The sequence below is a fragment of the Sinocyclocheilus rhinocerous genome, unplaced genomic scaffold (genome assembly GCF_001515625.1).
Source record: "Sinocyclocheilus rhinocerous isolate Xijiao unplaced genomic scaffold, SAMN03320098_v1.1 scaffold3595, whole genome shotgun sequence".
Lineage (NCBI taxonomy): Eukaryota > Metazoa > Chordata > Actinopteri > Cypriniformes > Cyprinidae > Sinocyclocheilus > Sinocyclocheilus rhinocerous.
Window position 1 is genome coordinate 101626 of NW_015664998.1, and position 23626 is coordinate 125251.

Genomic DNA, 23626 nt, shown 5'->3' on the forward strand with positions numbered 1-23626 from the left:
CAGTGGTGTGAAAAAGTGTTGGCCCCCTTCCTGATTTCTTATTTTTTTGCATGTTTGTCACACTTTAATGTTTCAGATCATCAAACAAATTTAAATATTAGTCAAAGATAACACAAGTAAACACAACATGCAGTTTTTAAATGAAGGTTTTTATTATTAAAGGAAAAAGGGGGCCAACACTTTTTCACACCACTGTATATATATATTCAGTCTGTGAAAACTGCAAACAGAGATTAGAGAATGAAATAGGATGTGAACAAGATGAGATTCCGCTGAGTTGTGGCTTATGATAACGTCTACTTCCAGGTCAGAGGTTAAACTGTGCTGCTCGTCACATCAAAGGCAGGAACTGACTTCCTTTGGCTGCCACAACTCCTCATATCTAAAAGAGCCAAACACAATATATTCAATTGTGATACATATTCATAATTTATCACAGAGAGATGCTTTTCTTAAGATCCGAAATTAAATTTGTGGATTGTACATTAATAATTTGTTTTGATTTGATGTGGTTCTTGGAGAGGACGAAGACGGAAAAAAATAACAAAGCACCTTTGAAATATCAAACAAATGTGGCAGAGTCGTTTTTGTTTGTTTGTTTATTTTTTATCCCTGTACTTCTGAAGCAAAGCCTCCCTCTTGATACAAAAAACAAGCATCTCATATGTCTTCCATGAGACAGTAATTAATATCTAATCAAAGTCAACACTCTCTAACGCACAAAGAACTATTAAATATGTAATCAAAGAGAACACTCCACATGCCACAAAGGAAACCACGCCCCTCTTCTGCATGCCTTTGCTGTCATGGAAATGAAATCATTTCTGCCTCATTAGAATTTTTTTCTAAACCTTCAGGCTTAATTAGACGGCTTTTCCTGTTCATTTTTAAGTTTGCGCTTTTCAAACGAACTATCAAATCACTTCTAAAGTTGGAGACATGGAGGTATGCCATGTGGACGTATTTGCGAGAACTGCCACTGCAGGGAATGAAAAATAAAAGAGTATTGAAAGTTCAGCCCTCAACCTGTGACATGAGTGTTACCTCACCTGAGAGACCGAGCTTCTTGCAGCAGGAGTTGCAGGTGTGCTTGATAACAAAGCTCTGGATTGCATCATCACCCAAATTGGCAGGTCCAAACGCCATCTCTCCAGAGGAGCTACAACAGGAGAAAACTTTACTTAGGAGCAGAGTAAACAAATGCATTGAGAAGTACAAATTTGAGCAAATATATTTAAACATATAGGACACTACACATTTGTTGTACCTATTTACCTTTTGTCATCAACTCTGATCAGTGAGGGGTCTGTGAGGTCCGCTCCCACACCTTCAGCCAAAAATAAAGATTAAATTCATCAACTTTCCAATAATAATAATAATTACAGGCTTGTAGAGTAAGCCTATCTTATACCTTGTAGATCCAACACTAGCAGTTCCCTGTTGGTATACTCGTATGTCCAGTGAGAGAACGCTAGCATTGCTTCTTCCAGACCAGAGGAGGGCAAGATCTCCTCTCCAGTATTATTGTTATATTTCCTGAAATGACCGCTCATGTTCTTCTCAACAGTCAACCACTGGCCGTCAGAGCGCCAGTGCAGCAAGGAGACATCCAGAAACCTGCACACACACATACTTAGACTTATGTATACAAAGTCATGGTAAAATCAACTTCTTGTCATCATAATAACACAGAAAGGATTCATAATGCTGACCTAGGACTGTAAGGCACACTGCTGGGTTTAATTTGGTTGAATCGCTGCATGAGTTTCTGTGCTGCTCTCTGTTGTTGGATTTCCTGCAGTTTGGAGAGAAATTAGTCAGCAGAGAGAATAATGATGAATAATAATAATTACTTTTTAATTATTATTATTATTATTAATTATTCTTGAAGTTTGGAATCTGATTAAAAAATATATATAAATGTTATAACAATTTAAAAGAACAGTTTTCTATTAGAATATTTTTTTAAATGTAATTGCAATTAAAATGTGCCATCAGAATTTGTGTGATGCTGAATTTTTTAGCAGCCATTACTTCAGTTAATCTTTAATTGTAATAATATTTCACAACATTACGGTTTTATCTCTATTTTTGATTAAATAAATGCAGCTTTGGTGAGCACAAGACACTGTTTTTTTTGTTTTGTTTTTTAACAATAAATAAAATAAATCTTAATTATTCCAAATATTTGACCAGTAGTTTGTGTGTGTGTGTGTGTGTGTGTGTAAGTTACATGCATCAATTGCAGAATTTACAGTTTATTTACACTACTGCTTATAATTCTTTCAAAGTGTAAAAAATGTACCCGTAGACAGAGATGAAGTGAAGTGCTGATTGGGAACACTTTCTGCCAGATGCGAACCACCTCTTGCCTGAAGGCTTTCACCACATACACTGATCCCAGCTTCAACACATCACCCTCAGCCCAGGTACACACCACTTTGGTGGCCCTGCGCAGACCCCCATCCAGCACCTCCTGGTGGGCTAATGGCTGAAGAACAGCTGTACGTCCGTGCTGAATCCAGGTGGAAATGCTAGAGGACTGATTTCCTAGTGAAGACCCTGCTTCTGTCTCCTCAAGTGTATAAATACAGACCTCAACACCACCTGAATAGAGCGGAGGACATTAATGTAAATAACTGAATCTGGCTAACGCTGGTTAAATAACCACGGTTTGATTATTTACCCAATAATGACACAGGGGTGAATGGTATAGAGTGAGCCAGTCTCATAAGGTTGTTCCTCTCCATTGCTGAAAGAAAAATCACCAAAAGAGATCCATCATATCCACAGAATAACAAAACAAAATATTTGAGGTGATAGTATGTAGTTATTATTACTCACCTGAGTAATGCTGGCCTAAATCTTCAGTCAGCTTAAATGTAGAGCTCTTTACTAACATCAGACAGAGACAGAGCACAAAACACATATGTCCTTCACCAAAATCATGTAATTTACTTGCAACATAAACAGAATTACAATAAAAGTACAAATAACTTACCTTCTTGTGTCATACTGCTTACCCTTATAGGAAGTAGAGAAATTAGATGAACAGTTAGAAATATTTGCTCTTAATAATTAACATGTCTCATCAGATCAAAAACTGAACTTACGAGGGTCTTTGACTGATAGACCTGGCCCAGCTGCTTAGAAGTGGCTGCCCAGGGGTCACAGTGTTCTGAGGAGAGGTCATAACATTCAGCCCATCAAATGTCTCACAGACAGGAAAGAAACCAGCACTATAGGTGAACTATGATGGGCCTTACCAGCCATGATGGGGCCAATTTTGTGAAATCCACTTGGTCAACATCTAATAAATAAAATGAAAAATGATCCCAGTGTCATTTTGCAGGTTGGTGTGATTTCATTTCAGGTAATAATTCCAGAAATAAACTGAAATGTATCTAACTAATTTAGACATACAAATTCTAAGTAGACTGCTCAATGGCTTAATATTTAACAATACTTAACTATATATATATATATATAGAGAGAGAGAGAGAGAGAGAGAGAGAGAGAGAGAGAGAGAGAGAGAGAATAATGCCCTTGAAAGGGGCATTTTTAAGGAATAAATAGAATAGACCACAATACGTCAATATGGTCTCTAAATGTAAATGTCTTGTATCAGCAGCATTTCAAAGTTTGAAAATACAACTTCCAACAGATCTCCATTTACTAGAAATGAAAAATGACATGACATAAAAAGTCTTGTTTTATGAGAAACTGATCATAATGACCAAGTTTATGATTAAAACAAGAACAAATATCTGCCAATATGCTCAGAAATATCAACTTAATTCAAAGGGAAAACAAGCTTCCATACCCCACTGACAGATAATTGTTCTTGTTTTAAGCATAAACTCACTTAATGTTGTTCGGTTTCTAAACTCTTGTTTCATTTCGCATCTTAAGTAAATGCATCTTGATTCAAAGATATTTATATAATTGCATTGGAAAACAAAACAAAAATGAGGAAGATACTCATTTTTTGGAGTGCATGCAACATTCAATGGCATAACTTTATGAATTTAAGACTTTCTGCTCTGATTTAAAACCTTTTTAGGCCTTAATTTGTGGAAGGAGTGAATTAAGACATTTTAAGACCTTCTTGAGACCCACAGAAACCCTACATTTGTCTTCTTGCGCATCAAAAAGTTTGAAAAACCCTGACTCATACCATTCAGAAATGATTCATTGTAAATGTTTTTTTTTTTTTTTTAAAACATACTCAGCTGGGTTAGACTGACTGAGGTTCTGAATCTCCGGTCAAACAGGCCTTTTACTTTCCTCCTCATTTTTCTGCGTGGGTCAAACTCATGCATACATCCCCGTGTTTCATCTAGTTTTACCTAAGAGACAGAGACATTACTTAACGATATGTCTGTCACTAGATCTGGCTGCTTGAAATTAAACAGTAAGTTGTCTTACATTCTCAGGGGTTCCTGCTCTGGTCTTTATGGACTTTTTCCCAAATGATCTTTGTCTCTTAAAGATCTTAGATAACCCTATGGTCACATAAATTAACAGATTAAACACAAACTAAGATTGCCATTTAATCTGTGGTTATGATTTGCATCCATGATACCTCTCTGATCATGGCTGTGGTGGGGAGGCATCAAATGTGTCTGTTTGCCAAGCTCCGATGTCGACGCATCAGGCATGGCCATAGTCTCCACACTGGCTGAGAGTGAGCGGCTCTGCTCCAGATCAAAGGCCCATTTCCTGCCTAAAAGTCCTTGAGGTCTTGTGAAGTGTCCAGCATCATCAAGCCTGGAGAATGCCGGGTTTCTGATCCCCACTGCTTGATCTCCATCACTGTGGGAATCTGTAAGTAGGAACATATGGCTGGAGGATCTGGACATTGCATGCAAGTCATCCTCATCATCCTCTTCCTCTGTAGACTCCTCATGGCTGGGTTGAAGCTGGAAGTCTCTCATCAGAGGCATGGTGGGAGAACTGACACGTGACTGTTCCCCAGATCCATACATTCCCTTGTCCCTCCATCCAGTGCATAGGTGAGGTAAAGAGAGATGGCATATACCTTCTCTTGAATCGCCATGCTGTAGTGGCCACCTAAAACTACCATCTTCCTCCTCTGGGCTTGCCAACATGCATTTGCTCCTGACCTCAAAGGGTCTGACACACGTCCCTGGTGGCAACTCCAGGGAAGGACGCTGCCGGCCAGGCCCCAAGCCTCTGAGTAGGGAAGGTGGCATACTGCAGTAGTGCTTTGGAGACGGAAGTGCTTGGCTGGGGGCAACACTTCCACCAATGTGGAGACAGCAGCTATGAGACACTTGTTCATGGCGGCATGTAATTGGCTGGCTTTGACCAAGACGGGCCACCTCTTGTTGCTGGTTGTCTGTGGCTGAGAGGAAGTTTAGAGTGTCCACTGCTAAAGCAGACAAGTCCTGCAACTGACCCAAGTGACTGTCTAAAGTGCGCATATTGTCCTGGATGATACTGACCTTCTCAGCAACCTCAACTAATATTCCAGCCATCTCTTCAGCCCTAGAAACAAACACAGAAGACCAACTTGAGTTCATTCCATTGATTTCAGGTAAACCAAATAATTTTAAACGGAAATTCAGATGCATATACAGGCCTTTTACTTTCCTCTTCATTTTTCTGCGTGGGTCAAACTCATGCATACATCCCCGTGTTTCATCTAGTTTTACCTAAGAGACAGAGACATTACTTAACGATATGTCTGTCACTAGATCTGGCTGCTTGAAATTAAACAGTAAGTTGTCTTACATTCTCAGGGGTTCCTGCTCTGGTCTTTATGGACTTTTTCCCAAATGATCTTTGTCTCTTAAAGATCTTAGATAACCCTATGGTCACATAAATTAACAGATTAAACACAAACTAAGATTGCCATTTAATCTGTGGTTATGATTTGCATCCATGATACCTCTCTGATCATGGCTGTGGTGGGGAGGCATCAAATGTGTCTGTTTGCCAAGCTCCGATGTCGACGCATCAGGCATGGCCATAGTCTCCACACTGGCTGAGAGTGAGCGGCTCTGCTCCAGATCAAAGGCCCATTTCCTGCCTAAAAGTCCTTGAGGTCTTGTGAAGTGTCCAGCATCATCAAGCCTGGAGAATGCCGGGTTTCTGATCCCCACTGCTTGATCTCCATCACTGTGGGAATCTGTAAGTAGGAACATATGGCTGGAGGATCTGGACATTGCATGCAAGTCATCCTCATCATCCTCTTCCTCTGTAGACTCCTCATGGCTGGGTTGAAGCTGGAAGTCTCTCATCAGAGGCATGGTGGGAGAACTGACACGTGACTGTTCCCCAGATCCATACATTCCCTTGTCCCTCCATCCAGTGCATAGGTGAGGTAAAGAGAGATGGCATATACCTTCTCTTGAATCGCCATGCTGTAGTGGCCACCTAAAACTACCATCTTCCTCCTCTGGGCTTGCCAACATGCATTTGCTCCTGACCTCAAAGGGTCTGACACACGTCCCTGGTGGCAACTCCAGGGAAGGACGCTGCCGGCCAGGCCCCAAGCCTCTGAGTAGGGAAGGTGGCATACTGCAGTAGTGCTTTGGAGACGGAAGTGCTTGGCTGGGGGCAACACTTCCACCAATGTGGAGACAGCAGCTATGAGACACTTGTTCATGGCGGCATGTAATTGGCTGGCTTTGACCAAGACGGGCCACCTCTTGTTGCTGGTTGTCTGTGGCTGAGAGGAAGTTTAGAGTGTCCACTGCTAAAGCAGACAAGTCCTGCAACTGACCCAAGTGACTGTCTAAAGTGCGCATATTGTCCTGGATGATACTGACCTTCTCAGCAACCTCAACTAATATTCCAGCCATCTCTTCAGCCCTAGAAACAAACACAGAAGACCAACTTGAGTTCATTCCATTGATTTCAGGTAAACCAAATAATTTTAAACGGAAATTCAGATGCATATCTTCATTTACAAAGTTCAGTCAACTGATTAACTAAACAGAACTGAGATTAACAAAAACAGAACTGTTCTCCTCTGTACTCCTGCTGCATCCAAATGAGGTTTGGGAAATGCACTCACTTGTCAGCTGCAGAGCGAATCCGGTTGATTTGACTGCCTTGTTGACTCTCCTTTTTGTCTCTGAAATATCCAGCAACACACTTCTCTTCAAACTCATGCAACTTCTTCAGATCATCAGGGGCCAGGAGTAATTCTGTACATATACCAGCAATAAATATGATAAAATTGTGTATAAAAATATGATTTTCATAAACAACAGTATGCTCTTTTTTTATTGGATCAGTCATAAATGTACATAAAAAAATTATGCAAGAAAAAAAATTGAGACTGTGAAATAATGTAAAACATAATTATGTTGTCTCATATTGTCAATATTCAACTATAGTGCAAATTCCAAAATAATTGAATTGGACTGAATTGTGAAAAAATTATTAAGAAATTGTGTCAAAAATCATTTCTAACCAAACATGTACACCACTAGTAAACAGACCTGTTTCTCAGTCACTCTGACAGGATCACAATAATCATGCAGCGAAGAATACCATGCTAATACTAAGCTACTAATATTGATATTTTAATTTAAAAGTATAATAATTTAATATTCCATTTCTTAATGTTTATTGAATACTTGATACTGCAGTTAGATAACATAAAATACATGTTCTTTATTTGTGTCTTTGTTCTGTTGCAGCACTTATTAATTGAATAAAATACCTGAATGCTACATATTCATATTTACATTAATAATTTTACAATCTTTTGAAATAAAGATGCTTCTTACCATTTTTCTGAAGAACCTTTTTTTCTAATTAAAGGATCCTCTACTGTTTTTTTTTTTTGTATTGTAACAATCCTGTCATGTCAATTATGTAAAACATGTGAGTTGACATAACACAGAGGGCTATGATGGTTCGTAAATAATTCACACAAACAAACACTTACTCAGACCAGTTCTTCCCCGTTTGGATGCCTTTCTGTGCTTCTGCCACATTGAGCTGAGACACATAGTCATGTGACTGAGAAGGATGAGAGGGGGCGGCAGCCACGGCTTCTCCTGATATGTCATGATGTAACGATAGCGGTTGTATTTCCACAGCTTACGGGATATGGAGCTCATGTCAAAGTAAACATTGCTGTGAAGTAAATAATAAGGCAAAGTAGGTTAAACCATCACAAACCAACCAAGACTTCAACAATATATCAACACAGACTCCTGCAACAATCTTCCACTCTGGATGTCATGGCGCATATTTGTCCAACAACTCAACAGACCAAATGACCATCACACTAGGAAACAAATGAAAATGTGGTAGTGAATGATGCTTATGCAAAGTCATAAAAATGAAGATGAAGAGCATACTTGAAGAATGCAATGAGTACATTGACCATGATAATGTACTGAACAAAAAGGTAGACGGCCTGCAGGAAGGGGGTGAGAAATGCTCCAGGGACACAGGTTTCAGGATTACTACAGGCTGTCAAAACAAAAAGGGATGATCACAATAGAATATAACATAAAATATCTTACAAATGTTAATAGATATTAGTAATAATAGAGTAGATCATATTCATGACATAAAGAGTGAACCATAACCACAACCATAACCTGGGAAGTCGTGGCCCAATGGTTAGAGAGTCGGACTCGTAACCCCAAGGTTGCGGGTTCGAGTCTCGTACCGGCAGGGATTGTAGGTGGGGGGAGTGAATGTACAGCGCTCTCTCCCACCTTCAATACCATGACTGAGGTGCCCTTGAGCAAGGCACCGAACCCCCAACTGCTCCCCGGGCGCCGCAGCAAAAAAAAATGGCTGCCCACTGCTCGTCACACAACCAAACATTAGAAGCTATGGGAAAAGGTTTATTCAAATCACATGAACTGACCAGACTGAACCTCACCAGACTCACCATCAATCTCTCCAGCATACACCTCCCCAAAGATCATCCAGTAGGGCTGAAAAACTACATCTCTGAGCAGACTCCAGGACGGATCCTCATTAGGGGATAGGATAGACTTCCTGGACGTGCCAAAACTGACCAGCACAATCGCCATAATGACTACGATATAGAACATGTTGCTCATCTGTGCAAGAAAGACAAAATAATTTAATTTTAATATAATTTTAAATTATATTATTTGTTATTGTAAAATGTATCACAGTATTATAAAATAACTGAGTTTACAAAAAACAAAGCAAATGTTGCATGTATACTGTATTTATTTAGTGATACATTTAAATTTCACACCATTTTGGTGATCATGGTCAGGTAGGGTCCTGCATGCTGATTGACAGCAAAAAGGTCCAGAAGCCTGACAGACCAGAAGATGAAATCCAAAGAGTAGACAATGTGACTGGCTAAGCGTGTTTCTTGATGCCACCGGAGGGAGACCCCGACCAAGAACAGGAGGATGCCCATGAAGTCATTGATATTCCAGTACTCACTGAACCACACCTTCAGCTTCTTAGTGAACTTCCTGGGCTCCAAAACCCACACCTAGAAAACACATTATCATAACAGCAACAATAACAATAATATAACAAATACAAAAACATAACAATAACTCAACACAATATACTTAATATGTCAATCGGTGGCTCTCAACTAGTGGGTTGTGAACCAGAATTAAGTAGTAGGCTTGTACTAAAAGGGTCATGAAAAGCAGAGAAAAAAATGCTAAATGCAAATATTAAAATGTAACTAATCATCATACATGAAATCAAAAAGTACAGTACTGTGGCACAAATTCATCTGTCACTTGGTAAAACCTGACTAAATTAGAGATAGGTAATGGACAGAATATCTGACGTACAAAACTTTATATGCAAATAAAATAATACACAACCCCACTGTATGTGGAAAATATTGAAAGAATGTATACTGAAATATTTGGCTTGTAATTTACAGCAATATTATAAGAAAATTATGTTATAAAGGAACTCCAAATATCTATCTATCTATCTAAATAAATAAACAAATGTCTTTTGTTATTTAATGTCTAGAATCATTACGAGTTATATGTAGTCACTTATGCATTAGATTGCTTTTACATATTAGCAATATTTTGTTGCTGATTTAAAGGAGAGGACAAAAAGGCTTTTTGTTTTAATTGTTGTACTTAGTTTTTCTAGAAATCATTTTCTACTGTTATTCAGAGAATTTTTCTAACCAAAATACAATAAACAATCACTCAAACATATAGTCAATGGAAGAACTCTGTTAATAACTCCCACAAATGCACTCCTGCTGGGTTCATAGATAACAGAGGATGGGGGAGTCAGACAGTGGCATTCTCAGGGTCAAGCTTGAGAACAGCCTAATCAGAAAGAGATAACACCTTACTGAAGACCTTTGGAATCCAGCTGAGTAAAGATAAGACTTTTCAAAGACATCCTTTATTCTTTAATTGCCCTGAACAGCTGCAAAGGGCACTGAGCCAACCATTCACAGGCAAAAGCAGACATTGATGATTTCATGCTGTATATTTCTTTTAACTGCTGGAGAGGGCTGTGATTTTAAGACCACATTTACCTCTCGGGCTTTCTCTGCTGCCATGGTCAGGATGTAAGTTATGACCAAGCACTCCTGAATGTTGGGTTTCTCATCCAGCCTCACCAGCACAGTATAAGAGAACATCATGAGGAAACCCAAAAACGCCATCTGTGTGGACAAATCAAATCTTCAGAGATGGAAGGTTGAAAAGAAGACAGCCGGAGCGAGAGGGTGTGAAAGAATGAAGTAAGGTGGAGGTGGAATTTAGGGGAAACCTACTGTGTGAAACCAGAATTTGACCACCGGAGCAGTATAGAAGTCATACACCTTTCTGGTCCAGGGACAAAGACATCTGCTCCCTCTCTCCTCATCACCCTGAATCTAGAAAAAGACCACTGTCAATGTAAATTACACACTGTGCCATAAGAAGTCAAAGAGTGTGTAGCGTTTTATAGGTTGGCAGCAGTGTTTCTAACTGAAAGTAGAGATGTCACAACTTCATTTTTCAGAAGCATCACTAGTTTAACGGGCTAACATGCTACAAAAGCATAATTGGTTTGTAGTGTGTTAGCAGGACCGTGAATGTTTGTTACAGTGTGTAGTGTCTGTCTACATTCCTTACTGCATTTGTTGCCCCTTCTTGCTCTGATGACCCAGGGTTCCCTGGGTCCCACCCAAACTGCAAGGCTTCCTGGAGCTGAGGAACATGGGACATCTCTGCCTGACTCTTAAACTCTAGCATCTGAATGGCCACAGGCATCAGGATACTGGCAATAATCTGGGGAGAAAGGATGTGGTTTTGGACAAAAGCCATTAAAAATAACACAGATCTGGGTCACAAATATGCTGTTAAATGTTAAATGTCAAGAGAAAGAAAATGAAAAGAATAAAATTTTTGACACATGGCTGTCGGCTTCACAAATATGTTTGAAATGTAAGATATTTGTGTCACTTCCGTTTTGCCTCTTTGCTGTGTAATTACAGCAGAGAATCACAAGGAATTTCTGCAGTGAAAGAGGAGGATGGGAGCGAAACATGTCGCAGGTTAGACTTAAACCTGCATTTTCCCTGTAAGCACCACAGTCCAACATGTCTGGAGTACTTGTGCTAATAACAGCTTGCAAGTAATTTATGCATTGATATTTTAGAAATATTACTACATTCCTGATCAAACAAGCATGTAATGTAGTTTACAAAATGGCAATGCATATAATTAAATAATACACCACATACTAAAAGCAACCAAATTCAACAGATAATTACCCTTTCTGCAGCTTTGTAAATCAGAGGATGACAACAAATGAAAAATTTGTTATTCAAAAGAGTTGCTCAAATCACTGCTATGACAACTCTTGGAGCGTTTAGCATGGTAATATACATGGCAATGTCAATGTGTTTGGTCTTGGCGGAATAAATCTGCTACGCTGCTGCTGCTGCTGCAGAGCAAGTACCGAGACTTGCTACTGCCAGTACATCCATGAAATGATTCTGTGAGCATGTAAGAAATACTGCTGCTGCACACATGACATATATCAGTGTACCTGTGGCTCAGTGGTAGAGCATTGCGTTAGCAGTATATAATTGTATACAATACAAAATGTATCGCCTGAATGTATTGTAAGTAGCTTTGGATAAAAGCGTCTGCTAAATGCATAAATTATTATTATTAATTAATTATATATGAGACAACTCCATATAAAACATACATGAAATCACCCCGTAGCAGATCTGTACAGGTGGAGCTGGGGAAGGTGGAAGGTTCTGCAACTGCTACAGCAAGCACTAGCCGAGTATTTGAATGTTTGAGCAGCAAGCTCATTGGCTGCTGATACAAAAAGAACGAATCAGCTGCGCCACGTGAATAATGATGTCATTATGTCAGACTGAGTTAGAACCTATTGGCCTGCACCATCTAGAGCAGGGCTATTCAATTAGTTTCGTTTGAGGGCCGGATTATTGAATTGAAAATTTGAAGGGAGCCAAGGGGGAGGGGGGCCGTCCCGATCTCTTTCTGGGGGGCCTATAAAATTAGAAATTAAATTTAAATGCATATAATATCAACTAATATGACCAACATCAACATCTATAAAAAAAATTAGTGCTGTCTGTCAGTCGTTTAAATGTTTTTTTTTCTGTAATTAATCATGATTAATTGCATATTAATATGTTGTCACAATTTCACATTGAACCTCCAAATTAATGTAGAAACTAAAGGTAGTATATTTTAAATATGTTTAATGGCATCTCTTTACTAAGTAGCCTATTATTAACAAAGGCCAGTATTTTTGATACCAATACTGCTACTGATGTCTCTATTAAATGCATTTCACCTCAATTTTAGCCATTAATTATAGCCATTCAACATTAAAGTATAATTGAAAGACATTATTTTTAACATTTAGTAGGCTCTGAAAAATATAACATTTAATTTAAGTGAACTTAAATCAATCTTCACAAACTATAAATTGTATTTTATAGTTTTGGCATAATTGTGTGTTTTTGTCGGTTGAAGAGCTACTGGCGCGCTGTCTGAAGCTGCTCATCATGTGCGTACAGCCGAACGTGCAGCCTTTCAAACTGTACTCCATCTGATAATCATCTTCGTTCAGTGTCTGCGCTATTTCTCGCCAGAAGTTATGACCGATAACACTGTCTTGAAACTCGTTTAAACTAGAGTTGAGGATATCTCATAACCCTGTCACACAAGCGCTTGTCAACACTGCCGTCTATTGATGTTGCGGTCTCCGGTAGATTGTTGTTGTTGCGTCTCTTCCTTTTCTTTTTTGGCTGTAAAACCATGGCCTGGGCCAGTGATGCCACCTTGTGGACAAATTAATTAGTGCAAAAACAATTCAAGGCGTATGTGCGACCTGCGCGTACTCTTCCCTCGGGCCGGATGAAGATGATTGGCGGGCCGGATTGGGCCTGCGGGCCGCCAATTGAATAGCCCTGATCTAGAGTTTCATGACAGAACTTTGTATTAGTTCATCTATGCTATGCTGCAGAAGATGATCCATGTAAGTAAGTTACACTTTTTAAACACAATCATCAAGCATCTCAATTCAACACACCTTGAACCAGGAGTTCTTACTCATGTTGAGCCGGCCCATCCACAGGTCTGTGAGGAGCATCTGAGTGCAGTTGTGAGCCACAAAGGGCCTGAGCCTTGAGGAGACGGCCATTTGCAGACAAGTGAAATTACTCCAGTCCTTCATCTCCCAGGTCAGCAGCTTCATCGCCATGCGCTCGTTCTTTCTGAAAGCCTGATCCAAGAGATCCACAGCCAACTGTCCAAACTCTCTAAAAGATCAATACGATCACATTGCATTGTTTTCTTTTTTTTTGTCAGTAGACAAGTTTCAAACTCAAAATCTTTAAACATATCTTAATCTTTTGAGATTCGGTTACTTCTAATCCAGTGTAATCTCCATTAAGCGATATTTAGCACATGAAGTTTGTATTACAAGCTGTAGAATGAGGAAAAACGCAAACTGACAGAGAGTTCTTCTTCAGCTCCTCGGCCATGCTGTCACCCATATTGCTCTCCTTGGCTTCCACTGCCATAGCACGGTAAAGCTTGCAGGCCACAACCACCCTGGCCATAGCCTGCTCTCCATGCTGCCACAGGAACATCGCCATCTCTTGCCGATGCTTGAGCACTGCCCACACAAACAGGTCGTTAAAAGTGCATACAAACTCGGGGCTAGGGGTTGACTTCACGTCCTGAGGCGCTACCGCACCCTCCTGCAAAGACACAATTCTGGGTGTTTTTAATAAATGGAATGATTGTGAATGTATTTGTAAACTTATGACTGTGAACAGAATAGGGATGTTGAAAGAACCTGCTGTCTGTACGGCCGAGCAGTTCTGTGGAAATGGGAGCGAGATGGGGAGGTCTCTGGAGTTAGAGCTGCTTTCCTGGCCTTGCTGAAAGGGCTGGAAGTCTCCTTACCACCCTCCTATCCAAATAAAAAAAACAATTGAATTTAAAATTAATTTAAAATAATTATCCCAATGAATCAGAAAGAAAGCAAACCTTAGCTGGGTTATGGAAGCAACTGTACATGGCTCTGAAGCTCTTGCGTGTATATGTGCTTCGATAAGCTCCACCAATCAGGTATTCAATCACCATTCCAATGTCGATTAAAGATATCCTATAAACAGCAGGCAGACGAGTCTACAAAAACACAGAAAATGCTTATGGAAACACTTTTTCAGGTCAAGGACCCCTTAGTGGATTGTACCCCTTGGTGAATCGAAAAATAACTTTGTAAAATACAGTAAACTTGTAACATTATTACAATTAAAAATGACTGTTTTTATATATACAGAATATATTATTTAAAATGCAATTTATTTCTGTGAGAATTACTCTATTCTTCAGTGTCATGTGATCCTTTAGAAATCATTCTAATATGCTGATTTGGTGCTTAGTTAATTAAGTTAGTAAATTATGTTACTTTTTCCACAAATTCAAACAATAATTGTCTGACTCCCTGTTGACTCCCACACAATGAAGAACAGAAATAACTTCAAGGTTGTACTTTATACTAACCTGTCTGGCATCCTCAATGATGTGTCGAAGGAAATGATCTGAGGAGCCTTTATGCTAGAAAATACAGATGTACTTATCATAAGAAGGATCAGAGATATCCGCTTATATCAGAGACAAAAGCTTCATGCAAGTGGTAAATGGGCATTACTATGTTGTAGAGCTGTTCCAGACGAGAAATGGTCAAGAAGCGGCTCATGGTCATGCCATTCTCAATCAGCAGCTTCACAAAACTGACACGATCCATTAACAATGCATCCAAAATGGTCTGCTCCAGAGATCCCACCTACCAAACCCAGCACTGGATTATACACATCTGTTCAAACTCATAAATACCTTAATCCTGGCTGTAAAATCACAACTGTACCTGCCACTGTTGTCCGTACACCAGAATGTTGTCCTTTGCTACATCAGCTCTGTCCCAGGCCAACGTGATATTTAGCTGCTCCTCAGGGGAAGCTCTGGTACCTGTATTTTCATTTTTCGGGTGAACAACCACATTAATCCCACATTTAATTAATATGATAACAATATTACATACCTCTCAGTGATGTAATCAGGATCGCAGCATCTGCCTCTTGAAGGTCCTCAGATTCAGAGTCAAAAATAGTGATCTAAAATGAAAAATTGTCTAAGTTTGAACTCATTAAAAAAATCAGTCCATAAAGAAAAACTAATTTTAACCAACACAGATGGCCAGCATTAAAACAGATTTGTAAACTAGTGGCACTGCTTTTGTGTCATGTTCAATCTAGCCAGCAGTTATTTTGTTTGGTATTAGTATGAAACCACCAGCCTCCCATGCCAATATATAAATGCATGTAACTCTATAAGACACCCAGAGGAGATGTTCTTCTCTTAACATGCCTTTGGCATTTCGTCTTCACATGAGTGATTCATACCCAATCAAAGAATCTGTGCGCTTGGGGACCAAATTAATCCCTTCTACTCGATTAATATGGAAATATGTTTCATGCCATCATTCCAATTATTCTGTTCTCTCTCAATTTAGAAGCTCAGAGATGTGGGATGGGTGTGGTAAACTACAACATTCCTTTTGATGGAGGCTTAGCATGAGAGCTATCGGCGTAGTGACAGAGACCGATACACAGCAGGCATCTTATCACACTAAACAACCAGTGTTTACCGCCAAGTAGGAGGAGAGAGGAAGAAGATAGAAGAACAGGAAACAGCCAGAGAAATGCAGAAGGGGATTTGAATATGTAGCACTAGCTTCACAGCTTAGAGGACAAGAACTTTGCTGATGAGTGAGGAATTCAAGATTAAGTTAGGACTGAATGGTATTTCCTGAACTGACGATTAGAATCTGCAAACTGATCGGTGTCTCCTGAAACCACGACAGCGGAAATGTCTTTTAATGGTTTAATTTTAGTTTCACTTTTTGTTTTAGTTAACTATAATAACCCTGGTGAGCACATATTTAAAGAGATCAAGACATTCATCATCATCTATACAGAAAATGTACAGCCAGTCATAAGTAAATAAACACTGACAGAGTGATTGGGACCCAGATATGGGTAGTACATGGCTAGGCACTAAAAAAATGAAATTAAATGAAATTAAATTAAGAGAGTGTTTGCAGAGTGATACAAGAGACATGAAACTAGCACAGTTTCAAACTGGTCAATGACACTGTTTAGCAGCCATTATGCAAAACTTTGTCATAATTGACCAATCAGGGCCAAGTATTCCAACGAGATGTAAAATAAGGTTATTTAACTTACAAGCTCTCTATGTTCCATGCATTCCATGAGTATGTTGAGAAGTTCAGAGGCCTCTTGTCTTTCCACTCCAAACATTTCCTGAATCCTCAGTAGGACATCCTCCTTAATATCCAAATCCAACTTTCTATGACAAATATATATGAGACATACACAGAAACAGGTCAAAATATTCAATATAACAGAACCCAAACATTATTTAAATTCATCCACATTTATGTGAGACATGCCTGTCTACAGCTGTTTGTTTGTGTATTAAAGCCAGCAGGTCTGCAGCTCTTCCTGTTCCCTCAAACACCAGCACAGGCACAGGAGAACTTCTGCGCACATACTCCAGCACCACTGAGAGGATGGCAGGACCCCCTTCTACTACAACACACACTAAAGGCACATGCTCAGGCAGCCCTGAAATCAATACACACACACACACACACATATATACATCACACATGCACATACCATTTAACTCAATAGACATCTGATAGAGTAGACACAAGCAGAAAACACTTACTACGGTGGATCTTCTGAAAGTGTATATGCCTTTCTAGCCTTTTCCTCAGGTCTATTTGACAACCTGATTTACCCATGGTCCCATCATCAACTAACAGGAAGTGTGAATGCATGCCGTTCAGACTGGCACGTTTACGAAATCAATACACACACACACACACACATATATACATCATACATGCACATACCATTTAACTCAATAGACATCTGATAGAGTAGACACAAGCAGAAAACACTTACTAGGGTGGATCTTCTGAAAGTGTATATGCCTTTCTAGCCTTTTCCTCAGGTCTATTTGACAACCTGATTTACCCATGGTCCCATCATCAACTAACAGGAAGTGTGAATGCATGCCGTTCAGACTGGCACGTTTACTCAGAGGATTACCCAGAGCCTGGTAGTGCCTCAAAACCTAGGACAATAAACTCCAACATCAGTATAGCTGAACCAAAACAAAATACAGAAAATATATAACATGATACATAAAATAAATCAGAACAAAAATAGAAAATAATGAATAAATAAGAAAATAAAAATAAACAAAAATGACATTGTAAGGTGCTATTTTATTTTATCAATTTTTTTCATGATCAATGTCACAAATTTACTTATTAGTGACTTGGAAATGCAAAATCTTAAATGTATTATTTGTTTTATATCATAACATTGTTTTATATCATAACATTGTTTTACATTTTTCAAAATCCTAAACTATTGTTTACCTCCAGGTTTAAATTATTTTGATTTTGAATCCTGACCTCAGATCCCACTGTACACTGCAATATAATTCAATAATATAGTGTAGAATTTTCAAACTCACATCACGGCCAATAAGGTCACTGTTATTCTCAATAATCCCCCAGGGTGGGATCCCTACAACATTCCTCTTCCTGTGGTCATGTGACCCATACACTTTTACAGCATCACCAACATACTTAGACACACCTGGATGCAAAGAGAAATAAGGACCAGTGTTATTATTGCTAACTACAACTATTAAAAATTGTTTTTGGTAATTGAAATACAAAGCTGAAATAAAATAAAATATAAATATAAGATGAAAAGCTTAAACTTAAAGGGGATGCAAAATTCCCTTTTACATGGTGTTTGCATAAAAATGTGTCTTAGCAGTGTGTGGACACAACCACCCTACAACGATAAAAATACACATTTTTTTAATCCCCAAAAATCTTAGTCTCAATCATCAAGCCGTTTTGATTTTCTGAGCAATATGACGTCATATTGCTCAGGCACCACCCACGACCGCTCACTGACTGTCCCGTATAGGGCTGTGCGGTGAGGGAATTTCCCTTGCGGTAATTTTGAGTGGCTCAATAGCAAGGTATTATCGCCATACATAGACATATATATCATTTGTGTGTGTATGTGTTACAATATAACTAACGAGGTCATATTCAGAAGACAATGAAACCGAAACCAAATAGCGTTGAAACAGGAAGTGAAGTAAACAGAAGAGAATGACAAAATAACGGTCCACATAACAGAACATAAACCTGACAATAAGCTCGCTAGGCTATCGTTAGCCTATATGTATAACAGTTAGCCTAGTTGTAATATGATCTTCTAATCTGACTGGACAAGAGACTTTCTATTGATATTTCCACCTGCGCGCGTTCTAGACGGGCTGTCAGTCAGTGCAGTTACAGTGTTGCGCCACAAGGTGGTGGAAAGGGACTGTCATTCAACTACACGTTCAAAAACGCTGATTCATTCATTCAAAGAGACATAATGAAACACGCTGTTGAAATCATTTTAACTTTGAGCGCCACTTTAGAAGGCTCAGCTGACCAGCTATGCGTCGATGCTAAGACAGAGATTTCGCTTTCCTTAGACATGACAACCTATTTTCACAAATATATATGACTCGGCCTGGAGGACAGACGCAAGTAATCGCATGCGCTCAGTCGATCTCTCTCTCATTCACTGTCTGTTTAGGCTTGTTAAGTGTTAAGAGTATCATTTTACTCTAGACTGATTTATGAATAGGGAAAATTCAAGGCAGGTTTTGCTAAAAAATTTAAACGCAAGGATGGATCAGTACCCTCTGTTCGTGATCCAGCTGCACCTCCAGAAGAAGTAAGTCCCACACTTTATATTTTTATGATTATTTGCAAATCGCCTTTTCTCTTCCACAGAAGAGAGGGGCGGGGTGAATAGAGTTCATTAGCATTTAAAGAGACATGCACCGAAACAGGTTGCTGTGAACAGAGCTGTTTTTGACAAGGTAAAAACAGTGCTGTTTTACACGACCAATGAGGAATTTTAACCAAAGTATGTTGCAGACATTTCATGAAGGCCCTAAAGAATCATACCAACTTGTGAAAAATGGGCATCCGATGTCCGTTTTAAGATACTTAGCTGAAATAAGAAATACTTGGCAACTAAGTGAGATCAATCCATTTAATTTTAAAGTACCAAAAATACAAAAACAACATTTAAAACCTGCAATATAGATATATTTTTTAGAAAAAAAATAATTAAAAAAAAATAATAAATAAAACTTAAAAATATCAAAATGTAAAATATAAAAATAAAAGCCGATTTAAACTATTAACAAATACTACAACAGCGTATAAAAAATACTAAAATAACAGTGATAAGGTCATAATGAATATATATAAACTTTCTTCAATATGAAAGACGTTATATGTACTGTGCTTCACTACAAAACAGTGTGATAGCAAAAACAGGACAACACAAGCACAAACCCGTATTAATCCCATCAGTCAGTATCCATGCTCCAGTGCTCTCTGCAGCTGTGACGAGTCCTGTGCTGAAAGCCTGGTACACCCGTGGAGACAGAGGAAAGCTCTCTGTCCCTCCATGCACAGAGATCACCAACTTTGGCATCTCCATGTGCCATTCTCTCAGCATCAGTTGGACCAGGAGCTCTGGAGGAGTGTCACTGGAAAGACGCACATACTGTAGAGAAAATAGCACTTTACTGTATGAACTATGCACAATTCTATTTTATAAATGCACTGTTAGGCATAAACACATCTGCAAGGAAGTTTGCATGCAAGTTATTTCTCCTTGTATGCACCAACCTTGGCACGACATGTGCGCTTTGTGCTGGCCTGGAAGTCCAGCGATCCAAAAGCATCAGTGGGGCTGACGCTGGTATGTCGCAGCACTGACCACTCCTCCTCATCAGTAGAGTCAGGACCAGGGCCATGTCCCAGCAAGCCAGAGTAAGGAGCCACATGTTCCGCGATCAGCCTCCCACAACAACATCTGAGGAAAGAGATGACATGAGCAAAGCTGAATGAGAAAAGAAGAGACATAAAGGTATGGAATCTCATTTCCACCATGTAATACAAAAAAAAAATTGTGACATTTTATGTTACAATTCAGACTCTGTTTCTCGCAATTCTGAGAAAAAAAAAGTCAGAATGATGCAAATCTTGCAATTCTGTCTTTTTTCCTCAGAACTTTGAGTTTACATCTCGCAATTTTTTTTTCACCATGGAATAAAAAAAGGTAACCAACTTTTTATTTCACAAATCTGACTACTTTTCTCAGAATTGCAAGAAAATGGTCAGAATTATGAGATATAAACTTTCTAACCTTATTTTTTATTCTGTGGTGGAAATGGGCTTCCATTTAAAGGACACCACTTCAAGACTGCTGAAACTTTTCAGATTTTCACGTTTCCCACAGCTTTTGAACAGTGAACTTCCATGACTTTTCCAGTCGTGATTACTCAATAAGGAATTAAAAATTATTTTATAGAGATCACACTCACAAAGAGCAACATTCTCTCTTGATTCTTCAACTTGATTCTACCAAGAATTTTCCAGACTTGAATACCACAGTTTTAAAATGTCCATGACTGTAAGCTTTACATTAAAAAAAACAAAAAAACAAATAGAGGATGAATGTACTGATGATCAAAAAATAATACCTTACTAAGCTTTGGCACACTTGACACACTGGATAACATCTGCAAAACAGCAAAAGCTGCAATTCATATGGGTCTTTTAAGACAAAATGAGTAACCTCAACAGTTCCTGATAAACTCACATTATCATTGCTAAAAGATAATATGCTGATATGATGACCAAGATTATTAAGCACACCTGTGATGATCACGTGAGGCTGGCAGAAATTTGACACATTCTCTCTTGTAAAAAGTGGCCTGGATCCAACTGCGTCTAGACTGAAGGGAAAACAGCTGTATAAGGTTTGTTATACTGTAGGCCTACTAATATGAGCCGCGATAACCACTACATTAGAAGCATTGTTGTTATTGTTAACTAAAACTAAAAGTCGTTTTTGTTCATTGAAATAAAGCTGAAATAAAGTAACATGAAAATATTACATAAAAATAAGAAATGTTGCATTGGCAACTAACTGAAATAAAATAAGTTGAATCTGAAATATTAAAATTATTAAAAACTGAAATGGTAAATAGAATGATTTAAAAAATAATAATAAAAAAGACAAAAACACATAACAACATTTCTAAAACTTAAATTAAAATGAAAATGAAATTAATTCAGAATATTTAAAAATATGATAATAGTATATAAATAATGCTAAAATAACAGATGTGGTCATAAAGTAATACAGATATACATAAACTCTCTTAAGGCACTTTTACACATCTGAGTTAAGGCTGCTCTGTGCCCGTTCAAAATTCTGCATAAAAACCAGATTAAGTTATGCCTGCACTGACCCACTTTAGCCCCTATATATCAAAGTATACAGTTATAATAGCTGTGTAAATGCATTTATGACACCTCTGAGAGGCATTAAACAATCTATGTAAAGACATCTAAAATAGAAGCCACTTCAGAAGCGCCTCTGTGCCACCTTTGCAGTGTAAATTTGGCATTATATTATTTTGTTATTTTTAGATATAGCCTACATAAACTCTTATATTGTGTGTGTGTGTGTGTGTTGCAACATACCATTTCTCCTCAAATCTCCTTCAGAGCTGAGTGAGTCAGTCATGAATAAAAACAAAACAAAACAAAAAACAATGCATTAGTGTGAGGTGGAAAATTACGTCTATACATCCTTTTCCGGGAATTATTAGGTGAAATTACCAGACACAGATGGGAAACAAAATTCCTAACTTAAAATACCGCCATCTAGCCGAAGAAACAATTGAAAGGGTGGAGGGCGTCCTCGCCCAAAACAGAGACTGAAACATACAGTACTTTCACTTACTGTACAACCTGAAGAGTCCAATCTGTTCAGAAATACATAAATGCATTTAAACGAGAAGAGGTCGCAAACTGCTGTAACTACGCATGCAAAACAACAGTCCTGTGTGGAATGGGGAAAGAGATAACTCAAACACAAGTTTTAACATGCCTTGGAGTAAAGCCCTCTGGGATACAACTTTTCGTTTCATACAACAAGGTAACTATTAACGGTAGATAACATACGCTAATGCTCTGCATAGCTGTTTAATTACCTGTGTAATAGCGTTGTTTCCCCAGTCATGTTTTCCAAAAAATCAGCGGATTCTTATTCCTGCATTAAGCGCGCATAATAGAAGAGATGCGATCAGCTAGGAAGTGGGTGGTCTTTACCACGAGTGTGGACACACTCTTGAATGCTTATTCAAGAGAGACAGTTGCATAACAAATGTAACTGCATTCTTCCTGTATTCATTTCGAAATGTTTATCAGATACTATGAGATTGAAGTTTTTCTCGCTTAAAGTGTTGTATATGACTTAGCATCGGTTTCAAAGCTGCGAAGCGAAAAGGGAAAATAATGTTCGTCAATGACTAACTAAATGAGCGCGGGCTGTTAAAGTTAGTTAAGGAGGAGCGCAAATAGAAAGACCGACGTCTAGCCAGACCACGAGATCCCATCTTTACAAACAACGTTTAGTTGTGAAAATGCTAATTACTGCATAATAATCATCAAACATAGCTGCAAATATCAGTCATTGGGTTTATTTGCATATAAGCACACGATCACTCGCATTTAAAATAAAACTATAACTAGTAATATAATTAACACCAGTTCGAACAATTTAGATGCATTACTTGTATGTACGGTAAATTGTTTCCCACTGTTATTGCGCCTCCTTCTGTCAAAAACCGAATAAAACATTGCATGCTTCCGACAGGCCCACCAAGTTTACTGACAATTTGATGTTGTTAATCTTATCGAATATTTTATGAAATCGCATTGGCTGATGGCTGCCATTATTTTTAAATATGTAGTTGTCCTCATAATAGGGCCTCATATATCAGTTTATATCAAACGCATGGCATAAAAGTATTTACAGTACGTCGATCATGCCAACAGTTACATATTTACATTTTTATTTACGGATCCCATTCAGGATTTTTTATTTAAAAAA

The 23626-nt window shown here is 38.5% G+C and overlaps 1 protein-coding gene across 5 annotated transcripts; it reads right to left on the reverse strand.

Annotated features, from left to right (window-relative positions):
- Positions 1 to 201: 201 nt before the first annotated feature.
- On the reverse strand, positions 202 to 22842 carry trpm6 (transient receptor potential cation channel, subfamily M, member 6). Of its 5 annotated transcripts, none has more exons than XM_016541611.1 (41): positions 22725 to 22842; positions 22213 to 22230; positions 21379 to 21458; positions 21204 to 21242; positions 20347 to 20533; positions 20008 to 20221; positions 18099 to 18223; positions 17519 to 17690; positions 16999 to 17173; positions 16772 to 16895; positions 15568 to 15640; positions 15394 to 15494; positions 15178 to 15312; positions 15030 to 15083; positions 14511 to 14651; positions 14317 to 14433; positions 13971 to 14218; positions 13546 to 13774; positions 11097 to 11252; positions 10754 to 10855; positions 10514 to 10642; positions 9230 to 9478; positions 8891 to 9065; positions 8346 to 8460; positions 7928 to 8118; positions 7046 to 7178; positions 5915 to 6840; positions 5758 to 5834; positions 5606 to 5678; positions 4229 to 4276; positions 3267 to 3310; positions 3114 to 3178; positions 3002 to 3024; positions 2845 to 2895; positions 2687 to 2752; positions 2306 to 2607; positions 1713 to 1795; positions 1412 to 1617; positions 1276 to 1327; positions 1050 to 1159; positions 202 to 382 (listed from the first exon to the last, which is right to left on the reverse strand). In XM_016541611.1, the coding sequence occupies exons 2-41, from the start codon at positions 22213 to 22215 to the stop codon at positions 315 to 317; spliced, it is 5661 nt and encodes a 1886-aa protein (XP_016397097.1). In that variant the 5' UTR covers positions 22216 to 22230; positions 22725 to 22842; the 3' UTR covers positions 202 to 314. The 5 variants fall into 5 exon arrangements, with proteins under 5 accessions (XP_016397097.1, XP_016397098.1, XP_016397102.1 ...); XM_016541612.1 differs by lacking the exon at positions 22725 to 22842 and adding an exon at positions 22351 to 22379; XM_016541616.1 differs by lacking the exon at positions 5606 to 5678 and having other exon boundaries at positions 4229 to 4349; positions 22213 to 22238.
- Between the last annotated feature and the right edge of the window lie 784 nt (positions 22843 to 23626).

Bases quoted from the DNA above. Each gene is read 5' to 3' on its own strand.
- trpm6 (XM_016541611.1), bottom strand. The intron at 18,224-20,007 runs GTTTGTGCTTGT...CTTTGCATCCAG, and splicing joins GACTGATGGGATTAATACGG to GTGTGTCTAAGTATGTTGGT. The intron at 8,119-8,345 runs GTATGCTCTTCA...TTTACTTCACAG, and splicing joins GTACTCATTGCATTCTTCAA to CAATGTTTACTTTGACATGA.